At 45.4% G+C, this 20,226-nt stretch overlaps 1 protein-coding gene across 1 annotated transcript; it reads left to right on the plus strand.

Annotated features, from left to right (window-relative positions):
- The first annotated feature begins 321 nt into the window (after positions 1-321).
- On the plus strand, positions 322-19,371 carry MAIP1 (matrix AAA peptidase interacting protein 1). Its single transcript, XM_069733635.1, has 5 exons — positions 322-655; positions 3,295-3,366; positions 11,211-11,337; positions 17,328-17,478; positions 19,125-19,371. The coding sequence occupies exons 1-5, from the start codon at positions 374-376 to the stop codon at positions 19,201-19,203; spliced, it is 711 nt and encodes a 236-aa protein (XP_069589736.1). The 5' UTR covers positions 322-373; the 3' UTR covers positions 19,204-19,371.
- Positions 19,372-20,226: the final 855 nt, after the last annotated feature.

Here is a 20,226-nt window from a genome sequence, read left to right on the forward strand (position 1 = left end):
CTCCCCCTCACACACTGCTCCCGGTGCCCCCTTCTCCCCCTCACACACTGCTCCCGGTGCCCCCTTCTCCCCCTCACACACTGCTCCCGGTGCCCCCTTCTCCCCCTCACACACTGCTCCCGGTGCCCCCTTCTCCCCCTCACACACTGCTCCCGGTGCCCCTTCTCCCCCTCACAGACCGCTCTCCTCTCAGTCTCCCATCACCTTCCATAACAATATTTTCCTCCTGTCATCACACAGATACATTTTGGACGGGCCCCTCCGCTTCCCTCCCGGTCATGTGCCCTCAGCTCACGTGATCTCCTAGGACCAGTTCTAGCCGGGCCTGTGTTATGGTGCGCGTGCTTCCGGGGGACACATTAGCGAGTGCACCATGCTGCGCTCGGTGTTTCGGTTGTCTCGGTTATGTGTCAGGTCCCTGACATGTCCGCTATCACGTGTTCCCTTGCTGAGGCCGCCGGTGTTTCCGCAGTGCTCGGGTCTCCTCAGCGTGTCCCGTGGGCTTAGCAGTCAGAGGCCGGATTCCAGCCGGGTAGTGGTTGTCGGTGTCCCCAATCCCATCATGTGGTTTCGAACCAAAATCTACTTCTTCCTCATCAGAGCCTACCTGGACCGGGACTTCACCGTGGAAGAATTCACTGATGGGGCGAAGCAAGTGAGAGGCCGCTGGGGGCAGTGGGGGGCACCGCTCTATAGCTGCCTTAGCGCTCCTGTCTCTCTTCTGCCGCCTAGTGGCCGTGTTAGGAGTGGCAGTCTGTACTTACTGTTCTGTACGGGGCTTCCTTTGTGGGAGGGGGATGGGGTTATTCCCTTAGGCCATGGTCACACGATCAGTATTTGGTCAGTATTTTACCTCAGTATTTGTAAGCCAAAACCAGGAGTGGAACAAGAAGAGGAAAAGTATAATAGAAACATATGCCCCACTTCTGCATTTATCACCCACTCCTGGTTTTGGCTTACAAATACTGAGGTAAAATACTGACCAAATACTGATCGTGTGACGGCAGCCTTAGACACTGACCTGTGAAGGGGGCTGACAGGTGTGGTGACAGTTTTCACACGTACCGGAGACACTGAGGCAGGTACACTCATTCACATAGAGTGGTCTGTGCACATGTCCGTGTGTTTCCATGGATTGTGTGTCCATGGGCAAAACACAATGACATGTCCGTTTTTAGACATACCCGCACACGTATGATAACCGTGTGTCATCAGTATGACATGTACAGGGCCTGGGAATCGGCTGTACTGTTCGTGTTGCTCCAGGTGCTGAAGACCACGCTCATCATTGTCCCCTGCTCTGCCTGTGATCGGCCTAGCAGGGGAGAAATGATGAGAGTTGTAGTCAGCACCCGCTGTCTACATCAACTGTAAAATTAAGAATTTTTTTATTTATTTAAGAAATCACATTATACGCACTTTAACACCTAATCCCTGGAAGCATTTGTCCCCTGTAATAAAATAAAAAAACACAATATCAATATACTACACCAGTCCGAAGTTGAAAAAAATCCAGAGTGTCCCACGCCGTGATCCGTCTGTGAATCCAGAGTGTCCCACGCCGTGATCCGTCTGTGAATCCGGAGTGTCCCACGCCGTGATCCGTCTGTGAATCCGGAGTGTCCCACGCCGTGATCCGTCTGTGAATCCAGAGTGTCCCACGCCGTGATCCGTCTGTGAATCCAGAGTGTCCCACGCCGTGATCCGTCTGTGAATCCAGAGTGTCCCACGCCGTGATCCGTCTGTGAATCCGGAGTGTCCCACGCCGTGATCCGTCTGTGAATCCGGAGTGTCCCACGCCGTGATCCGTCTGTGAATCCGGAGTGTCCCACGCCGTGATCCGTCTGTGAATCCGGAGTGTCCCACGCCGTGATCCGTCTGTGAATCCGGAGTGTCCCACGCCGTGATCCGTCTGTGAATCCAGAGTGTCCCACGCCGTGATCCGTCTGTGAATCCAGAGTGTCCCACGCCGTGATCCGTCTGTGAATCCAGAGTGTCCCACGCCGTGATCCGTCTGTGAATCCAGAGTGTCCCACGCCGTGATCCGTCTGTGAATCCAGAGTGTCCCACGCCGTGATCCGTCTGTGAATCCAGAGTGTCCCACGCCGTGATCCGTCTGTGAATCCAGAGTGTCCCACGCCGTGATCCGTCTGTGAATCCAGAGTGTCCCACGCCGTGATCCGTCTGTGAATCCAGAGTGTCCCACGCCGTGATCCGTCTGTGAATCCAGAGTGTCCCACGCCGTGATCCGTCTGTGAATCCAGAGTGTCCCACGCCGTGATCCGTCTGTGAATCCAGAGTGTCCCACGCCGTGATCCGTCTGTGAATCCAGAGTGTCCCACGCCGTGATCCGTCTGTGAATCCAGAGTGTCCCACGCCGTGATCCGTCTGTGAATCCAGAGTGTCCCACGCCGTGATCCGTCTGTGAGACACTTGCTCATCATCACGTGCGGTCACTTCAGGCCACCGCTCATGCTGGATCCTCGCAGTCTGGTATCGCCAACTTTCCAGGGCTGCAAATCTACTTTTCCAGTGTTTCTAGGCAACTGGATAAAGGTCACAGATGGTCCTGAATGTTTTCCAGGTTGTCACCCCACTATCGGACATTTTCCATCCTATGAATAGATGACACAAGCCAATTGGAGGAAATTCCCTGTAATTCATTCTTAGGCTGGAATCACAGGAAGATTTTATTTTGAGCAAAGACAGAACTAGATTCCAAAGATAGAAGTCTAATCAGTCTATGTAAATCTTCCAGGATCCATTTCTAGAAGGATCCCCTGCATGTGTACAATGTAGCCAGGTGATATGATGTCAGCCATTTCACTAGAGTCACCCATACTTTGATACTACAGTGGAAACCAAGTGTTTTTATGTTGTTTTTTATGCTATGGGAGGCAGGAGATCCTTCCAACATATATTTCTGCCATACACATAAAACGATGTGTGTATGAAGCCTGACCCTGTGAGACTGGTCACAGAGCAGCATCTACTGCTGTAGACCTGTTTGGGATAAATGTGCTCTGCTCCCAGAAAATCAGATGCAACCTAAAGTTCTCCTGGGACCTCAGCAGAATAGTCGGGATCTTCTCTGGTCCCCCGAGGAGCATGGCTCCAGCATACTGCAGTGTCGGTTAGACAACTGACCAGACTTTATTTGCTGCATGTTGAACTTTGCACATAATAAAAACAACACTACAAAGGGTTACTTTTGCTATTGCTCTACCTTGGTAAAAGATCTACTGTGTTATTTTGAGATTCCTTTTGATTGTTTTGTATTTTTCTTTTCTTTAGGCCTTTTCCTTTGTATCCAGACTGCTGTCTCAGTGCAACTTTGATGCATTAGAAAATCTTGTGTCTAGTGAGGTATGTGCAATTCCTATTATGCTGCGTTCCCGCTTTTGGTGAGTTTTTGATGCTGCAGATCTTGTGCACTATTTCTGAATCTATTAAGTTACTTGCATTTTTTTTTCATCGTATTTTTTATGTTTTTTTATGGTGTATGTGACACTACTGTTTTTGTCACTGTTTATGCCATGTGTGAGGCAGTGACCCCTGTTGCAGCTAGGGGCGCTGCATGTTCTCTGAAGACACACCAAGGCGTATTGAGGCCATGGGAGTGCATGGCAGTCACTTGAGTAATGGTAATAATGAGATAGTGACTGGCTGGTATGTGTTGCAGAGGAGATCCTCTGCGCTGTAAGCCAGTAATGTTGCTCTGGGACCTGTAGTCCCACAAGTATTTGTTTAGTTTACGGGGAGGCTTATAGGGTTAGTCGGAGAGCTGAACCCATAATATGGGTATACAACTTTCAGGTCACTTTCTCACATCAGTATTTATAAGGCTTCAGTTACACATCTGTGTACTGTCCAACTCTTCCCCGGTCAGTACTAAGACCCATAAAATGGATCTATCAAGACATCTGTACAGATCACGGGTCTGAGTGTGGGATCCATGAGATTCAGAGGAAGTCCTAGTCTAATCCGAGCTTGTCAATTAGTCTCGGCCATGCAAATCAGTGGGGATGCATGAAACATTGATGCAAATTTAATGGCTTCTCATTAGCTTCTGTTTTGCATTTGTGTCTCACTGGACTGTTTCTTACTGATAAATTTAAAATCGTGAACTTCCGCAGATCTTTTTTCTCTATCGCCTCATTGGGGGACACAGGAAACCATGGGTGTATGCTGCTGCCACTAGGAGGCTGACACTATGCAAATAAAAAAGTTAGCTCCTCCTCTGCAGTGTACACCCCACCGACAGGAAGTAGGATATTCACTTTAGCTTAGTGTCAGTAGGAGGTGGACACGGGTCTTTCATTAGACCCTTATCTACCTCAATGTGGTGCGTCGTTTTCTTTCAGGTTTTCCGGAAGGGATACAGGGTGAACAGTCACACCTGTACTCCCACAGTGCGGACTATGAGTACGGCGTGTACTGCCACCCCGTATCCTCATAGATCCTTCAGCAGGACCATGATCCTGGCACACAAGCGTGCCTAGAAGTCCGGTCCTGGCTCCGTCCCCCACCCACTCGCCCACCAGAGCCTGTCGGTTGGAGGTGACGAGGACGTCCACCATCGGCTCCGTGGACGTCTCATTCCCCTCAGGTTAGTAACTGCGTGGGATGTTTAGGTGAGTATTTTCCCCTCCCATTCCCAGATCATTCGCAGTGTGGGGGAGAAGAGGTCCCTTTGGAAATGCACAATTTTTACCTTTATTTTTATGAGGGGTCACAGTGCCAGCCACACGGGCAGAATCTCTTCGCGCGGCAGCCTTTCAGGCCTCGCTTCCTCCTAGCTGCAGAAAGCTAGGGATGCTGGATCTGTCTCCTCCTTCGGCGGCCACAGAGCTCTCCCTGCAGCCGCACTGCTCGGCAGCCGCGAGGTCTTCACATACAGCGCGACAGCCTGACAGGCTGCCGCGCCACTTCCCCTGCGCCCGCACCACTCGGCGGCTGCGGTGTGTCCTGTGTCTGCGCGGCGGCCTTGGCTGCCGCGCTGCTTAGTCCCTGCGGCTCACTGCTCCGGCGCCGCGGTTCTCTTTTCCGGCGGCGCCGGCCCCTAATTTAGGTCCCGGCTTCGGCCGGGGCCTACTTCCGGTGCCGCAACTCTGCCACTTCCGGTTTGCTCGGGCTGGCTTTTCTCCCGCCCGACAACCTTCTCCCCGCATTCTCCGCCCACCGGCGCCATCTTGGTGCTCCCCTACAGGCGGTTTACTCTGTCCCCATTTCTGTACAGAGCGGCTAGCTCCGCCCACTACTCCCAGCCGCCCCATTTGGCCTGGGATCACCGCTATTGTGCTGGGGAGCGTTCTCCTCCGGACCCAGTGGCTGTTCGCGCCCCCCCCCTCCCCCTTCTGATCTGTGTGCTGGTCCTTTCCAACCAGTGTGTTCTGCATCGGCCGGGTTCCCCGCCTCCATCTTCATGCTGGTGCCCTGGACCTGTATCCTGATACCTGTCACAGTTACAACCTTGGAGCAGACTACAGGACACTACACCTCCTGTGAGTAGCACTGCTTAGCAGTTTGGCCCTCCTCTCTGCATCTCTCCTGTTCCCCTAACCTTCTGGCATTCCTTAGTAGGTATGCTTACCATGCCTAATCCTATAGGAGGGTGTTCTCGTCCTCCTTTCATGCAAGCCGCTCACTGGTGTATTTATATTCTATAACGTGCAGCCACTGGCGTAATGCAGTCACTGATGTAATACGTAATAGTACTCTAAAGCAGTCAATGGTATATCAGTACTCTAGACCCATGCAGTCACCGGCGTAATGTGTTATAGTCCTCTGGAGCCGCGCAATCATTGGCGTAGTAGCTCTCTAGAGCCGTCACTGGCATAGTAGTACTAAAGCCGTGCAGTCTCTGGTGTAATAAGTGCCCTAGAGCCGTGCAGTTACCAGCGGGGTTTGGCAGTATGCCCCACGCTGCCGTCATCTGTGCCACGGAGATGGACCAGTATATAGCCTGCCATATGGCGTTCTCTTCATAGAGGTTTCAATTGCACATTTCTCCTTGGAGTTCTACGTTTTGTCACTCTGCTGTTGTGATTTCTGCTATTGCGGACCTGTGCCTTGATTTTCAGCGGTGGAAGGCTCAGCTATTTCTCTACAGCGATGCTAGAGCCCTGGCATATCAAACGCTTCCATTTCTCCTGCTCACAGGCACCCGCCCTCCATCTCCCTGCAGCCTCCTCCGGATGCAACCATTACACTGCTCTAAGCAGAGAGAGGAGCTGCTCCTACCCACTGCACGACTGCAGTGTTCAGATCTGACTTCCAGCTGGTTAAGAGTCCGTATTTCCCAGCAACGTCTGCTGTGGCTCATTGGATAAAGAATCTGACCACAGATCGCAGGCGCAAAGGTTTGAACTCAGGTGCACAACAGAGAGTAGTGTTTTGGCTCTCTGTTGACAAGCCAACTATTCTACCTTCAGGAGAATGAGCATGGCAGGACATACTTCAAGACACTCCGTGCTGTGGCTTACTACACGGAAGCTGTTATTCTGCATAATGCCGTCAGGTATCATGACCTAGACCGCAACACAGAATCAACTCTCGCCTATACCCTTCTCCAGGGTTCTCCCGTACTCTATCTGCCATAGTCACAGGATACCAGGAGCCGATTGCAGCAGTACTTCCTCTGCCATAGTCACAGGATACTGAGCGAATCGCAGCAGTACTCTATCTGCCATAGTCGCAGAATACCGAGAGCCGATCGCAGCCGTACGCTATCTGCCATAGTCGCAGGATACTGAGCCGATCGCAGCAGTACTTTATCCGCCATCCAGGTTTCACACGCACCACCTTCCAGGTACAGTACGTTATTTGAAACGGATCAGTCGTGTCTTGGATTGACCACCGCAGTGGTTCTGGCGTTCTGTACTGTATTCGGGTAAGTCAGGTGCACTCTCCTACTCCTCCCGTCGATTGCAGCAGTGCTATCCGCTATCCAGGTTTTAGATGTCATCTTCCAGACACATTTAGTCAATACCTGCTGTCGTCCCAGTGGATTAGACGTGCCCGAGATCGATTGCTGCATTGGTCCTGCTCTTTTGATCTAGAGTCAGGTATGTCAGAAACGCCCTCTATCACTCTCTTAAGGGTCTTTTGCAGCATCTGCCTAGGCTCCCCTTTAGTCACCACTCAGAGAGAGGTGCCCGATATTTATCACTTCTGGTTGGGTGCCGCCGCAGTTACAATCCGCATTCAGGTGAGTCAGAGGCGCAACTTTTATCGTGTGCTTCACGTTCAATACCGTCTGTGGTCTATTAGCAGCTAAACAGAACATCTACCACGTACCTCAAGGCGGATCTCGGTACCACAGGGTGGACCTCAGTGGCAGCATAAGTGGCCAGTCCACTTTCAGGTAGGTCGGACTCGCGGTGTCAGGTACCGACTGGTTGCAGTTTTCCTTCAGCCACGCACTGGGCCTTAATTGCGGGTTGCTCCCCAGGAGCCTTTCCACTCCATTTGGTTATTCGGGCCTACCACTAACTATCCAGTAGGTCAGTTTACAGTGCTGTCCTAGATCTATCTGCACTATCCAGTGCGTTACTCCTATCATATATGATTTACAGTATTATACGTTCTGGATGTCTTTTATGGAGTCAGAGCCCATATAATACCTTGACCCAGCATTGTTAACGGCACTATCCTAGGGGCCTTTGAACTACCTCAATACAGAGCTTCCTATTTATGTGTCTGTTCTTAACTCTTTTTTTCTTACAGACACTGGATTCAACCTCGAGCAGCTCCGGGATTTTATTTCCAACTGTGGCAGGAACAGGTTCTTCCACCTCGGATAGGAATTGGATCTTACTCCATGCAAGCATCGTCCAGTGTACAAGTCTGCTATACGCCTGGATCCAATGATGGGTTTTTGTGATAATACGTGCCTTCCTCCAGCAGGATTCGTATCCCTTTCACTGTTATCCTCGTTTGTGTGTATCTTATACTTACGTAAGTAGATCCACACACTTCAATCCTCTCCCCGTTCCAGAGGGTCCGGGACGGATAGGGTCACTCATGTTGTCATAGGTAAGGATCTTCCTTTTTGGCAGTCAAATTTTGTTTTGTTTTTTTCCGGGGCCTATGTACTCCTTCTAGGGCCAACCTGCCATGGAATTGACATACTCCAGGTTTTCCATGGACTCTCCTCCCTTGACTGCTCATGTCCGATTGTGCCTATCAATGCCCATCTTGTCATGCTTTCTAGCAGGTTCCCAATACCCTACTCTCAAGTCTTTTCTTGTCATTTCAATTTAATGGTCTTTTCTGGGTTTTCTCTTGGAATCCTTAGTTCAACAGTCCCAAGAGGGAAACGTCTCGGTTTTCCTATATTCCCTCTCTCCTGAGCTTACTGCGAACTGGACCTCTTCTCCGTCTCTGGACCTTTCAGTTTCCAGCTTTTCCACCGATACAATCCTCCTCTCCAACAGAGAACATCCCTCAAGGATACCAGCGACGGACTAATAGTCCATGGCAAGGTCGACCATTAAAGTGTCCGCCGCTACATTGTACCCTACCTTTGTCTCCACCTAGACAGCAAGGTTTATAGATGCATGGGCTAAGCTGCTCCATCAGGGCACCCTTCATGGAGTCCGATCAGAGAAAATCGCTGTCCTTGCGGACTAATTTACTCCTGCAGGAAGTACATGATATCCGTCCCCGCGGATGCAGGTGCTGCTAGGTCCAAGCAATATGGTGCCCTTCCGAAGGATCTTTTGCTTAAGGCGTGACAGGACTTATCCTCTAGGAAGTCCCTCACAGCTTGCCTTCCGAGGGTTTCCGTCAGTTTGTCTCCAACTTGAACCAATAATTAAGGGGGTCACCGGAGGGACAGGGTTCTCCTTGGACTGCGTGTGCTTTCCTTTATTTTATGAAAGCCTTTATCCAGGTCCTCCTTTTTCTTCAAGACATCGGACACTCCTGCATTTTTGTGAGGGGCGAGTCCTTTTTCGTCTTATACCTTCTTTTTAGGCTCTCAACCACTTCCAGAGTCTGTGGCAGCAGTTTTGTACATTCTGTGGATCACAGGTTCAGTACTCTGCCCTTACCTTGCCGAGGTTCTCCATGGTTCTGTTCATCATTCTTGATTCCCTTCCCTTCGTCCTGCTCAGACTCATCCTTTGTAGCGTTCTCTCATCACACTACCGGGTCAGGGCGAGGTGCATCTACTCAGCTAAGCCCCCCTTTTCAGTATAAGGGTTCGGCGTAGAGAGGCCCTCCGGCCTCCAAATCAATGTATGCCCGCAAAATCCAGTCAGCAATGTTTAGATTTACCAGGTCAGAGCAGTGCTCCTCCTTCCAGTTTTTAAGGCGCACTCTACCCAGGCAGTGGGCGCCTCCCGGCCGTGCACATATAGGGCCTCTGCCTTGCACATCTACAGACCGATGATCGGTCCTCCACATGTTCGCGAATCTTCCATGCCTAGCTTAGGCGTATGCCGGCTTAGGTAGGAAGACCTTGCAGGCGACGGTGGTGAGTTCCTCTGACCTAGATTGGAGTTGACTGCTGTTCCCGCCCCAGGGACTGCTTTGGGACGTCCCATGGTTTCCTGTGTTCCCCAATGAGGCGATAGAGAAAACAGGATTTTTGGTTGCTTACCGTAAAATCTTTTTCTCTGAGCCTTCATTGGGGGATACAGCTCCCTCCCAAGTTGAACAGCTCTGTTTATTGTATTATACTGTTAACATTTGAGTTCTTTGAACACTCTTTGAGTGTTTGAAACTGTTAATCTGTAGAGCGCTGCAGAGTTTGTTGGCGCTACATAAATATAGATTATTATTATTATATTATTATTATTCTTTCTCTTTTACACGTTGCTTCTCCTACTGCTTTCTCACTAACTGAATATCCTACTTCCTGTCGGTGGGGTGTACACTGCAGAGGAGGAGCTAACTTTTTTATTTGCATAGTGTCAGCTTCCTAGTGGCAGCAGCATACACCCATGGTTCCTGTGTCCCCCAATGAAGGCTCAGAGAAAAAGATTTTACGGTAAGCAACCAAAAATCCTGTTTTAGGGGGGGCTTGGAAGCAAGCTCGCCTCTTCAGTGCAAGAAAGCTGAAATAAAGAAAAAGCGGAAGCAACTAGGAAGAAGTCTGTTTATTTAAACACTAAAAACAATGATTTGTTGCTCAAATACAGATAATATTTCTACCATTATAAAGTGGCCAGATGACAGTGCTGTACTTTTGGGCCCTGATTCATCAAAACTGGCATTTTGTAGACCAGTCATAATGAAGGAATCGCTGGTATAAGATGCACCCATTTAATTAAGAGGCTTGTACCTTTTAATAATTTTGACACATTATTCAGCTGGCGCCAGAGGTAAGCGATATATTGGGTTAAAGTTCACTTCTGTCATAATTTACACCAACTTTATGGCATAAATTATGGCGAAATTTGTCAGCAGTGCTTGCTCCTGCATAATCCTCACTTTCTTTTCAAGAAGTTGGTGGAGATGGCTGCCATGTAGTCCTTCAGATTCATGAACTTTGGCAGATTTCTCTGTGCGTTGTACAATCAGTGGCGTGGTCGGGGGTTATACAGAGCTCAGCATTCAGAGAACTGCTACATCTGCAGCAGAGGAAACTGGGATTTTATCAAAACTGCAGCAAGCAGCTCACTAAGTGACACATCACTGAAATCAGGGTCTCTGCCCCTATATTATACTACTATCAGATGGGGAAGCAAAAACCTGGTGACCAATTCTCTATAAATAAATGTCCTGTTTTTGATCCTGCATTACTCTACCCCAGCCTCTATAGACTTGTGCCTGCCTGCTACAGACGCATTTATCCTGTTTCTCGTCATTGGATGCTATTTGATTTCTCCATTTGGACATCAGTGTAGTCATATAGGGGGTCTTCACACTATACCTTTTTAAGTGGTTTTGTTTTTAGTTATGTCGTCTTATAAGTATTCTAATGATCTGATATAGTTAACACTTTGGAGGTGCCATCTGATAATTCCTATTAATTAGTTTTATTAATATTGATCCTCTGTGCCTCCGCCACTCTCCATTATCTCAGATATTTGTCCCCTCCTCCAAAAAAAAAAAAATCCTTGCTAAAGACAGATCTATTCCTACATATATTTGTATCATCACCTTTACATTTTGGGGTGGGGGCAGGGGCTTTACGTGTACCCTCTAACATTTGTAATATCTAAACAGTAACCAATGCTTTTTCTTTTTTCATGCTGCAGATCCTGAAAGATGTGAAGGAAAAATGTTTGGTGCTTTCTGACAATTACAGAAATGCCCTGGCGGCAGAGAGTGATGAGATTATGTACTCCTTTCCTGGAGATGTAGCTATTTATTATGATGATAATGGTATGTGTGAGGAACAAGTACAGATGTTTAACCCCTTAAGGGCTGAGCCACTTTGTAAGTTAATGACCGGACCTAATTCATATTTTAATTCTGACCACTGTCACTTTGAGGTTATAACTCTGGAACGCTTCGAGAGATCCCGCTGATTCTGAGACTGTTTTTTCGTGACATATTGTTATTCATGATAGTTGTAAAATGTGTTCGATATGACTTGTGTTTTACTTGTGAAAATATCTGAAATTTGCCAAAAATTTTGAAAATGTCACAATTTTCAAACTTTTACTTCTTATGCCCTTAAATCGGAGAGTTATGTCACACAAAATAGTTAATAAATAACATTTCCCACATGTCTACTTTACACCAGCACAATTTTTGAGACCTTTTTTTTGTTAGGAAGTTAGAAGGGTTAAAAGTTGATCAGCGATTTCTCATTTTTCCAACAAAATTTACAAAACAATTTTTTTTAGGGACCACATCACATTTTCAGTTATTTTGGGAGGTCATTATGACAGAAAATACCCAAAAGTGACACCAATCTAAGAAATGCACCTCTCAAAGTCCTCAAAACCACGTTTAAAATGTTTATTAACCCTTGAAGTTCTTCACAGGAATCATTGAAATGCTGAAGAAAGAAATTAACATTTTACTTTTTATCACAAAAAAATTTATTTTAGCTCCAAATTCTTTATTTTCACAATGGTAAAAGGAAAAATAGAACCATACAATCTGTTGTGCAATTTGTTCTGAGTACGCCCGTATGTAGGGGAAAACTACTGTTTGGGTACCTGGCAGGGCTTGGAAGGGAAGGAGCGCCATTTGACTTTTTGATATACAGTATATTAGCTGGAATAGAGAGTGGACGCCATGTCACGTTTGGATATTCTTTTAGCCCCATTTTTTTTATTTTCACAAGGGTAACAGGAGATCTAGCACCATACAATTTGTTGGGCAATTTCTCCTGAGTACGCCAATACCCATATGTGGTCAAAAACTATCCCTATAAGTCCCCCTATTTTACAAACTACACATCTCAATGAATTCATTTGCCATTTCAGTGATTATTTTGACACCACATGTGCCCCACAGAAATTCATACCATTGGGCGGTGAAAAAATAATAATTACATTTTTAGCACTAAAATGTTGTTTTAGTCCCAAATAATTTATTTCTATAAGGGCTAATAGGAAAAAATGGACCTCTCATTTTGTTGTACATTTTCTCCTGAGTGCGTCAATACCCTACATGTAATCGGGAAATACTTTTCAGGCATAGTACAAAACTCAGGAGTGAAGGTGCGCCATATTACAGTGCAGATTTTGCTGTTATGGTTTGTGGGTGCCATGACCCACTGGGAGAGCCCATGAGGTGCCAGAACAGCAGAACCCCCATAAGTGATCTCATTAACAAACTACACCTCAATGAATTCATCTAGGGGTGCAGTGATCATATTGACACCACAGATGGGTCACAGAATTTTATACCATTGGGCAGAGAAGAAAAAATAATTACATTTTTACTAAAAAAAAATGTTGTTTTAGCTCCAGGTTTTATATTTTCACATGGAGAAATAGGTAAAAATGACACAAACATATGTCACACAATTTCTTCTGAACGTGGCAATACTCCATATGTGGCTGTACAGTACTAACCATGCAGAGAGACTCGGGAGGAACAGAGCGCTGTTTCCCTCCTGGAGCGCAGATTTTCCAAGAATAGTTTGCAGACTCCATATACAGAGCCCCTAAGTGCTGGAAGAGCAGAATCCCCCCTCAAGAGACCCCTTTTTTAAAGTTATAACCCTGCCAAACATGTGGATGCTAAATGTGGTTAAGGCACACTGGGGTACAGAATGGAGGGGGCATTTGGATTTGGGAGTGCAGAATTAGCTGGATTTCTTTTGGGGGTGGGGGAGGTGCATTGCTCACTTGAAGAGCCTGTATACTACCAGCTACATGGAAGCCCCCCCCCCCCCCATGACAGACCTGAATGGGGACTTGCTTTTTTTTGTGGATTGATTTGAAGATTTTGTTGGGAACTTTTACAAAACGTTTGGGATCACGTGACGTGATTCAGATGACAACCCCGAGCGATCCGTTCACTATAATGAGGCAGCAGAGTTACTCTGGATTCTGTCTGGACCCTGTTCAGCGGTGTCCTTCTTTTCAGAAGTGCACAAAACTGTTGCCAAATATTGCCGGATCATAGGCGAGACAGCGTCTCCATCTGCCTCATTATAGAAAAGTATTCCACTGGGGTTTCTGTCTGAATAACATGTTTACATGGAAACCCCGGTATAAGCGTTTAGCGCAGGATAAATGTGCGTCAAACCTTACGGTGATATTTGGGAGGCAGAATGAACAAATCAACAGCAGGTGAAGAATTGGTTTTATTTTTTACTCCGTTCGTCATGCAGTATAAGTGATTAAGCGATAAAGTCGCAATTACAGTGATAACAGATTTATAGCGTTTTTTTATATTTGGCTGCTGTCACACTGAAGGACTTTTTTTCAAAGACAAGTTTTTACATCACCATATTTAGATAGCAATAATTTTTCCATATTTCAGCCAACAGTCATTTGAGGGCTTGTTTTTTGCGGAGCGAGCTGATGTTTTTATTGGTACCATTTTCAGGCACCTTACTTTTTTTGATTGCTTTCTATTCTGATTTTTGGGAGGCAGATTGAACAAAATCCAGCAATTCAGGAATTATGTTTTTTATTTTTTTATGCCGTTTCACGTGTGCTAAAATTGGTAAGGCAGCTTTATTCTTCTGGTCAGTAGGATTAGAGATACCATATTTAGATTTTTTTTTAATGTTTTGTCGCTTCTACACAATTAAAAACTTTCATAGAAAAAATAATTATTTTTACATTGCTATATTCTGAGAGCTAACTTTTTAATTTTTCCGCTGATGGAGGTGTATGGCAGCTTGTTTTTTGCACTGCAAGATGTTTTCAGGGATAACATTTTTATGTACATTTGTCTTTTTGATCACGTTTTATTCCACTTTTTTCCAGCAGTAGTGTTTGCCACGTTTTTTATTTATTTTGTTTTTACGACGTTCACTGAAGGGGTTAACTAGTATAACACTTTTAAAGATCAGCTCATTCCGGATGCGGCAATACCAAATATGTGTACACTTTTTTTTTTTTTTTTACATAATATGTATTTTAGTGTAATATTTTCATTATTATGATTTATTTCATTTTTAATGTTTTTACTTAGTCCCCCTATGGGACATTCACTTTTTTTTTTTTTTTTTTTTTTTTTACTTTGATCAGAAATATAATTCATTGTGATGCATTACATTATACCTATACAGAAGCTTCTTAGACCATGTTTTGAGCTTTCCATAGCTTATGACGACCCCATGTCACCATGATAACAATCAGGTACCGATCTGAAGGCTGCCTCCCTCCTAAATGTTGCAATTGCTCTCGATCACAGCTTTCAGGGGGTTAAACAGCCAGGTGCTGTTCTGGCACCATCCCTGGCTGTTAGCGCAGGAGCTTGGCCTCTAGCAGTGCCGAGCTCCTGCTGTGATCGAGCGGAAGGTGATGATCTTTCAGCAGCTCCTGTGCGATCATGCTAGGATCATTCAGTCAGATTGACTGATCACAGAGCCCTGAGTGCGGCGACCACTGGCATGGCTCTCCGCACCTCTTCCCGTGCCTCTCAGCTGTTGGCACAAAACTATCAGTGTAAATGCATGACAGACATAGTACGTCATGTTGTGGGAACCGACACCCGCTCCTGACTTGCTATGTTCGTCATTGGTGGTTAAAGGGGTTGTTCCTTTCCAAATATAAGTCGTCCATTGCTGCATTTTGTCTAAAAAAACAAACAAGTAAACGACATTTTACTCACCCCCCTCCTATAGGTTTTCAATCACATCTGATCATAAGGTAAGTTCTGATTTGGCTAATAAAACAAATTACAAAATAAAAAATGAATATAAGCTCCTATCCACGTGATATAAATATTGAGATTATGTGGAATGCACACCGCACTTCCAACATAAGAGTTACACCCTCTTCAGAGACAGCGGCAACAGTAGGAGGTAAAAGCCATGTGATCTGCCACCACCAGTACTACCGGCAGGACATAAATCCTAGGAGCATGGTCACATGACGGAGCATGGTCACATGACGGAGCACGAGAATGACTTACACAGGCATTTCAGCGCGTCTGAGCGTCGCTATTTCTGTGCGTAGAAATGAAACCTTAGTACATATGCAGTGCAGCTATGTTTCCACAGCTCCATGTCCTGTGACCATTGCCTGGACGCAGTTATCCCCTGTCAGCCAAGAAAGGCTGAAATAGGAAATATCTGTTGACAGATTATGGATGTATCTCATACAGGTCAGTCCTCAATATTCCTTAAACCAAATGTACCCTTATTTTCTCCTCCTATCACTACATTTGAACTCCTTTCGACATCCTCCATCCACGTACAGCGCGTATCAGTGTGGTGTATAGAGCAGGCTCAGGAGCTGAAGCTGCACCATACCCTGCAGAGGCTGGGATCTGCATGTAACAGCAGCTTAATGCACCCATGGCTGCCATGATGGGACAGCTGTAGCTGTCTACTACTATATACTGCAACATAGTGGTATTTCAGTAGATAGAACAGTCAGGTGATTGCAAGTTCGTTTCATAAAGGGATGGTAAAAAAAAAAATTGAAGTAAAAAATCTTTTTAAAAATGTAAGAAAAAATTATATGTAATCGCCGGTGCTTTCTCCCTCTTTAAAAGTGTGGAAATTAAAACAAAATATGACATAAACATATTCAGTATTGCCTCTTTAAAAAGAGATTGGTCTGAAACGACAAGTCTGCACTCACTTTGTGACTGCAGACTTGTGGATCCCGGCGTGGAGTATGAATATTGCACACTTGTGATCACATGGCCGCCATTCCTGCCGCTGACACCGGAGATTCTTCGCCACGCGCAGTGCATGTACTGTGAGGATTCACAAGTCCACAGTCACATAGAGTGACTACAGACTTGTCGTTTTAGGGTATGTGCACACGCTGCGGATTTTGCTGCGGATTTGCAGCGTTTCCGCAGCTGCGAATCCGCAGCGGTTTCCCATGAGTTTACAGTACCATGTTAACCTATGGGAAACGAAATCCGCAGTGCACATGCTGCGGAAAAAAAGTGCGGAAATGCAGCAGTTTACATTCCGCAGCATGTCAATTCTTCATGCGGATTCTGCTGCGGTTTTACACCTGCTCCAAATAGAAAACTGCAGGTGTAAAGCCGCAGCGGAATCCGCAGTAAAAACCGCGATAAATCCGCAGCGGTTTTGCACTACGGTTTTTTTCAAATCCGCTGCGGAAAAATCCACAGTCCTCCAGAATACGTGTGCACATACTCTTAGAACAGACAACCCCTTTAATAGTCCAGTCTATTAAAATATAAAATTATTTAACCCATGTGTTAACTCACTCCAAAAATGCAACAAAAACTGAATAAAACACTGCATGTTGGCAAATGGCACAACAAACCATTTTTTTATTTGACTACTTAAAAATAAACTGTACATATTTGGTGTGTCAGCCATCCTGTTGGTCTGAAGATTCATGTTGCATGTCATTTATACAAAACACTAAAAGACTGTAAGAACAAAATATGATGGTGGAATTGCTGTGGGGGGTTTTGCCGTTTTACTGCATTTGGAATTTTCTTCCCTGTTTTCCAGGACATTATATGATAAAATGAATAGTCTGATTCAAAATTACCGTATATCTCGTACTGCAGAAAAAAAGTTCCCATGTGGCCATGTTGTCAAAAAATAATAAAACTATGATTCTTGGAGGAAGGGGTTGAAAAGAGACAAAAAAACAAATTGGCTAGGGCAGGGAGGGATCATACTGGGGTACAACACATGAACATAAAATGCATTTCCTTTTCATGCAAGTAACTGTATGTTTATTGTTCACTAGAACGGAAAATAAGCGGTTTGTTTTTTCTTTTCTTTTTTACAGGTAGGAAATTTGTCCGTATACTCATGCGGTTTTGGTACCTGTCATATGCAGATATTCCTGATGAAGATCTAGAAGGAGCAAAAGTATTTCAAGTTGTAATGGGGAAAGAAAATGTAAAGGACACGAAGCGTATCCTCACGGCAAACTATGAGTAAGAAGCCTTCTAGGTTATTTTTCCTCAAGCCGGTGTCGCATGCAGACAAGCCTTTTTTTCTACAGAAGACCACTTGGCAATGAGCTGGTATTACAAGAGGAAGCAGTGTTTGGTCGGAGTGAGAAATACTTATAGAAGGGGGTCTTCAGGAGACAACGTACTTCAAAAAGAAGCAATAAACATACATGCATTTGGGGTATTAATAAACAGTGGAAATATTGAGGGGCCACACGATTCCCCTAAAAGAGGAGGCCGGGGAAAGAGAGGGATCAGGCATTTGGAATTTCAACTTGTGTCCATTTGCTTTCAATGGAGATGACCTGTTACTAGTGGTGTCTGGTGGCATTTTCCTCCTCTCTTCCTTATGAAATTATACGAAAGTCAAACTCTGTGCTCATGTGTCAGGAATCTTAAGTTCTAACGTTCCTTTATAAGCTACTTCTCTGGCTTTGGTCTATCAGTGCAGAAATGATAGTTTTATTTGTGGAGTCTCTGACACCAATGCCACCTTGACCAATCTATTCTTTAGGTCGGGATCACACTTGCGAGAAACTCACATCTCAATACTAGGCACTGCCGCCGGCACTCGGGACTGGAGTGTGCGGTTGCATGTATTTCTATGCAGCTGAGTGCTCCAGTAAGAGTGCCGGCAGCAGTGCTGTGTACTGAGGTGCGAGACTTGTGCGAGTTTCTCGCAAGTGTGATCCCGGTCTTATTGGTGTATACATGACACTGAAGTTGTAGTGAATAGAAGGTTGTTTGTTGTGAATTCTGCTCCTGGGCTCCCTCCGGTGGTTGTAAGTGGCACATTTGTGAGTTCTGCTCTTGGGCTCCCTCTTGTGGTTTCAAGTGGTATGGCTGCTCCTTGGAGTTAGCTGTTTTCAGCTGCCTCCACTTATCATCTCCTCTCTCGCCTATTTAAGCCTGGCTGTTCCTTCAGCTAGTGCCACTTGTAAATGGTTCCTGGTTGGATTCACATCTCTTTGGAGTTCCCTGTTTTCCTGACCAGTTCTGCTAAGCTAAGTTTTTGCTTACTTTTTCTGTCCATAGTTTGTGGACTTATCCATTCTGTGCTTTCTTTGTTTGTGCAGCATTATCAGTTTGAAGTATTTTCTGTCTTGCTGGAAGCTCTGGGAAGCAGAGTGACCCTCCACACCTTTAGTCAGGTGTGGAGATTTGTTGTTTACTCTGCGTGGATTTTTGTAGTGTTTTGTACTGACCGCACAGTGTTCCATCCTGTCCTATCTATCAAGCTAGACTGGCATCCTGTGCTCATCCTGGTTTCATTCTGTGTATGTCTTTTTCCTCTCCACTCACAGTCATTATTTGTGGGGGGCTAATCTATCCTTTGGGGATTTTCTCTGAGGCAAGATAGTTTTCCTGCTACTGTCTTCAGGGGTAGTTAGCTCTTAGGCTGTGACGAGATGCCTAGGGAGAGTTAGGAGCATTCCACGGCTGCTTCTAGTGTTGTGTTGAGCTTAGGGTCTGCGGTCAGTACAGTTACCACTTCCCTCAGAGCTCGTTCCTTGTTGCTCCTAGACCACCGCATCATAACAGTTGTTGCCATAGGCATTATTCTGCTTGTGTAAATGCCACCTCAGCCAATCAATTCTGTATGACAATTTTTTTTCTTCTCATTCCAGATTTCGCAGAGAATTTACCCAAGGAGTAAAACCAGACTGGATCATCACACGCATTAAACATTCAAAATTGTTAGAGTGACGTAAACAGACAGTTGGCATCACCCTGCTCGTGTCATCCATTTTTTTTTTTCCTTTTAACCTGAATAACTATTACAAGTATTAAAATGATATATTCTACTCTTGCTTTATTTACAATTATGAACTTAATGATGTTTTGCAATTATATTGTTAAAGATATTTATTCAGATTTTTTAATCTCTTTATTCGGTTTCACAAAAGAACCTCTTTGAAATAAGAAACTTATTCCGATGCAATCCTAGTCTGTGTATGGCTTGGTTCCCACCAGTGTACATCACCGTTTTTCAGGTTTAAGTAAACATTTTGTCCCACTCTAAAAAAAAAATATATATGTACATTAGCAAAAGTAAAAACTGTCCTCACCAATTTAGTATAAAAGCTCTGTCCCTTTTGAGAGAGGAAGGCTGAAGGATTCTCCACTGTCTCACTATCTTGACAGACAAGTGAGCCTTCCTGCCTTTGAGCTGGGCGGATACCACTGTGTGAGAAGAGATTGTGTGTTGTGTATAACATACTGGAATTCTGTGTAGATTTCTTCTTTCCTGGATGTAGTGATATATGAAGAAATATAAGATGGACTCCTCTGTATTATGCTGTGGAAGGGAATCCGGTCACAGCTTTTCATGTGTCAGCGGTAGACTCTTAAGAGACTCTACTTTACTCTTCAGAAACTGCTATGTTTCCCCATTAGCCATTCAGCTATTTCCTCTTCTAGTAGAATAACCCTTTAGAAGCAGTCTTGCCTTCCTCTTGCAGATAACACCGTTATAAGCAGCTCTTTCTACCTCCTTTACGTGGACTCTATAATACACAGTGACTTCTTATCAATTGGCTGATAACTTCATACAGAATATTGCTATTTAAATTTTGGCTCCTGTCGAGCCGACTGAGGAAAAGTTTGCCTGGTTTGTGTGTGTTGCTGATTCCCTTCATGTTGTGCAACATGTGATCACAACATTTGACTGTGTGTGTGGAGGAAGGATAAAAACTGTAAAGTAAATCTGTAGACCCTAAGGCTATGTGC

Source organism: Ranitomeya imitator, chromosome 7 (genome assembly GCF_032444005.1).
Source record: "Ranitomeya imitator isolate aRanImi1 chromosome 7, aRanImi1.pri, whole genome shotgun sequence".
NCBI classification, from domain to species: Eukaryota; Metazoa; Chordata; class Amphibia; order Anura; family Dendrobatidae; genus Ranitomeya; species Ranitomeya imitator.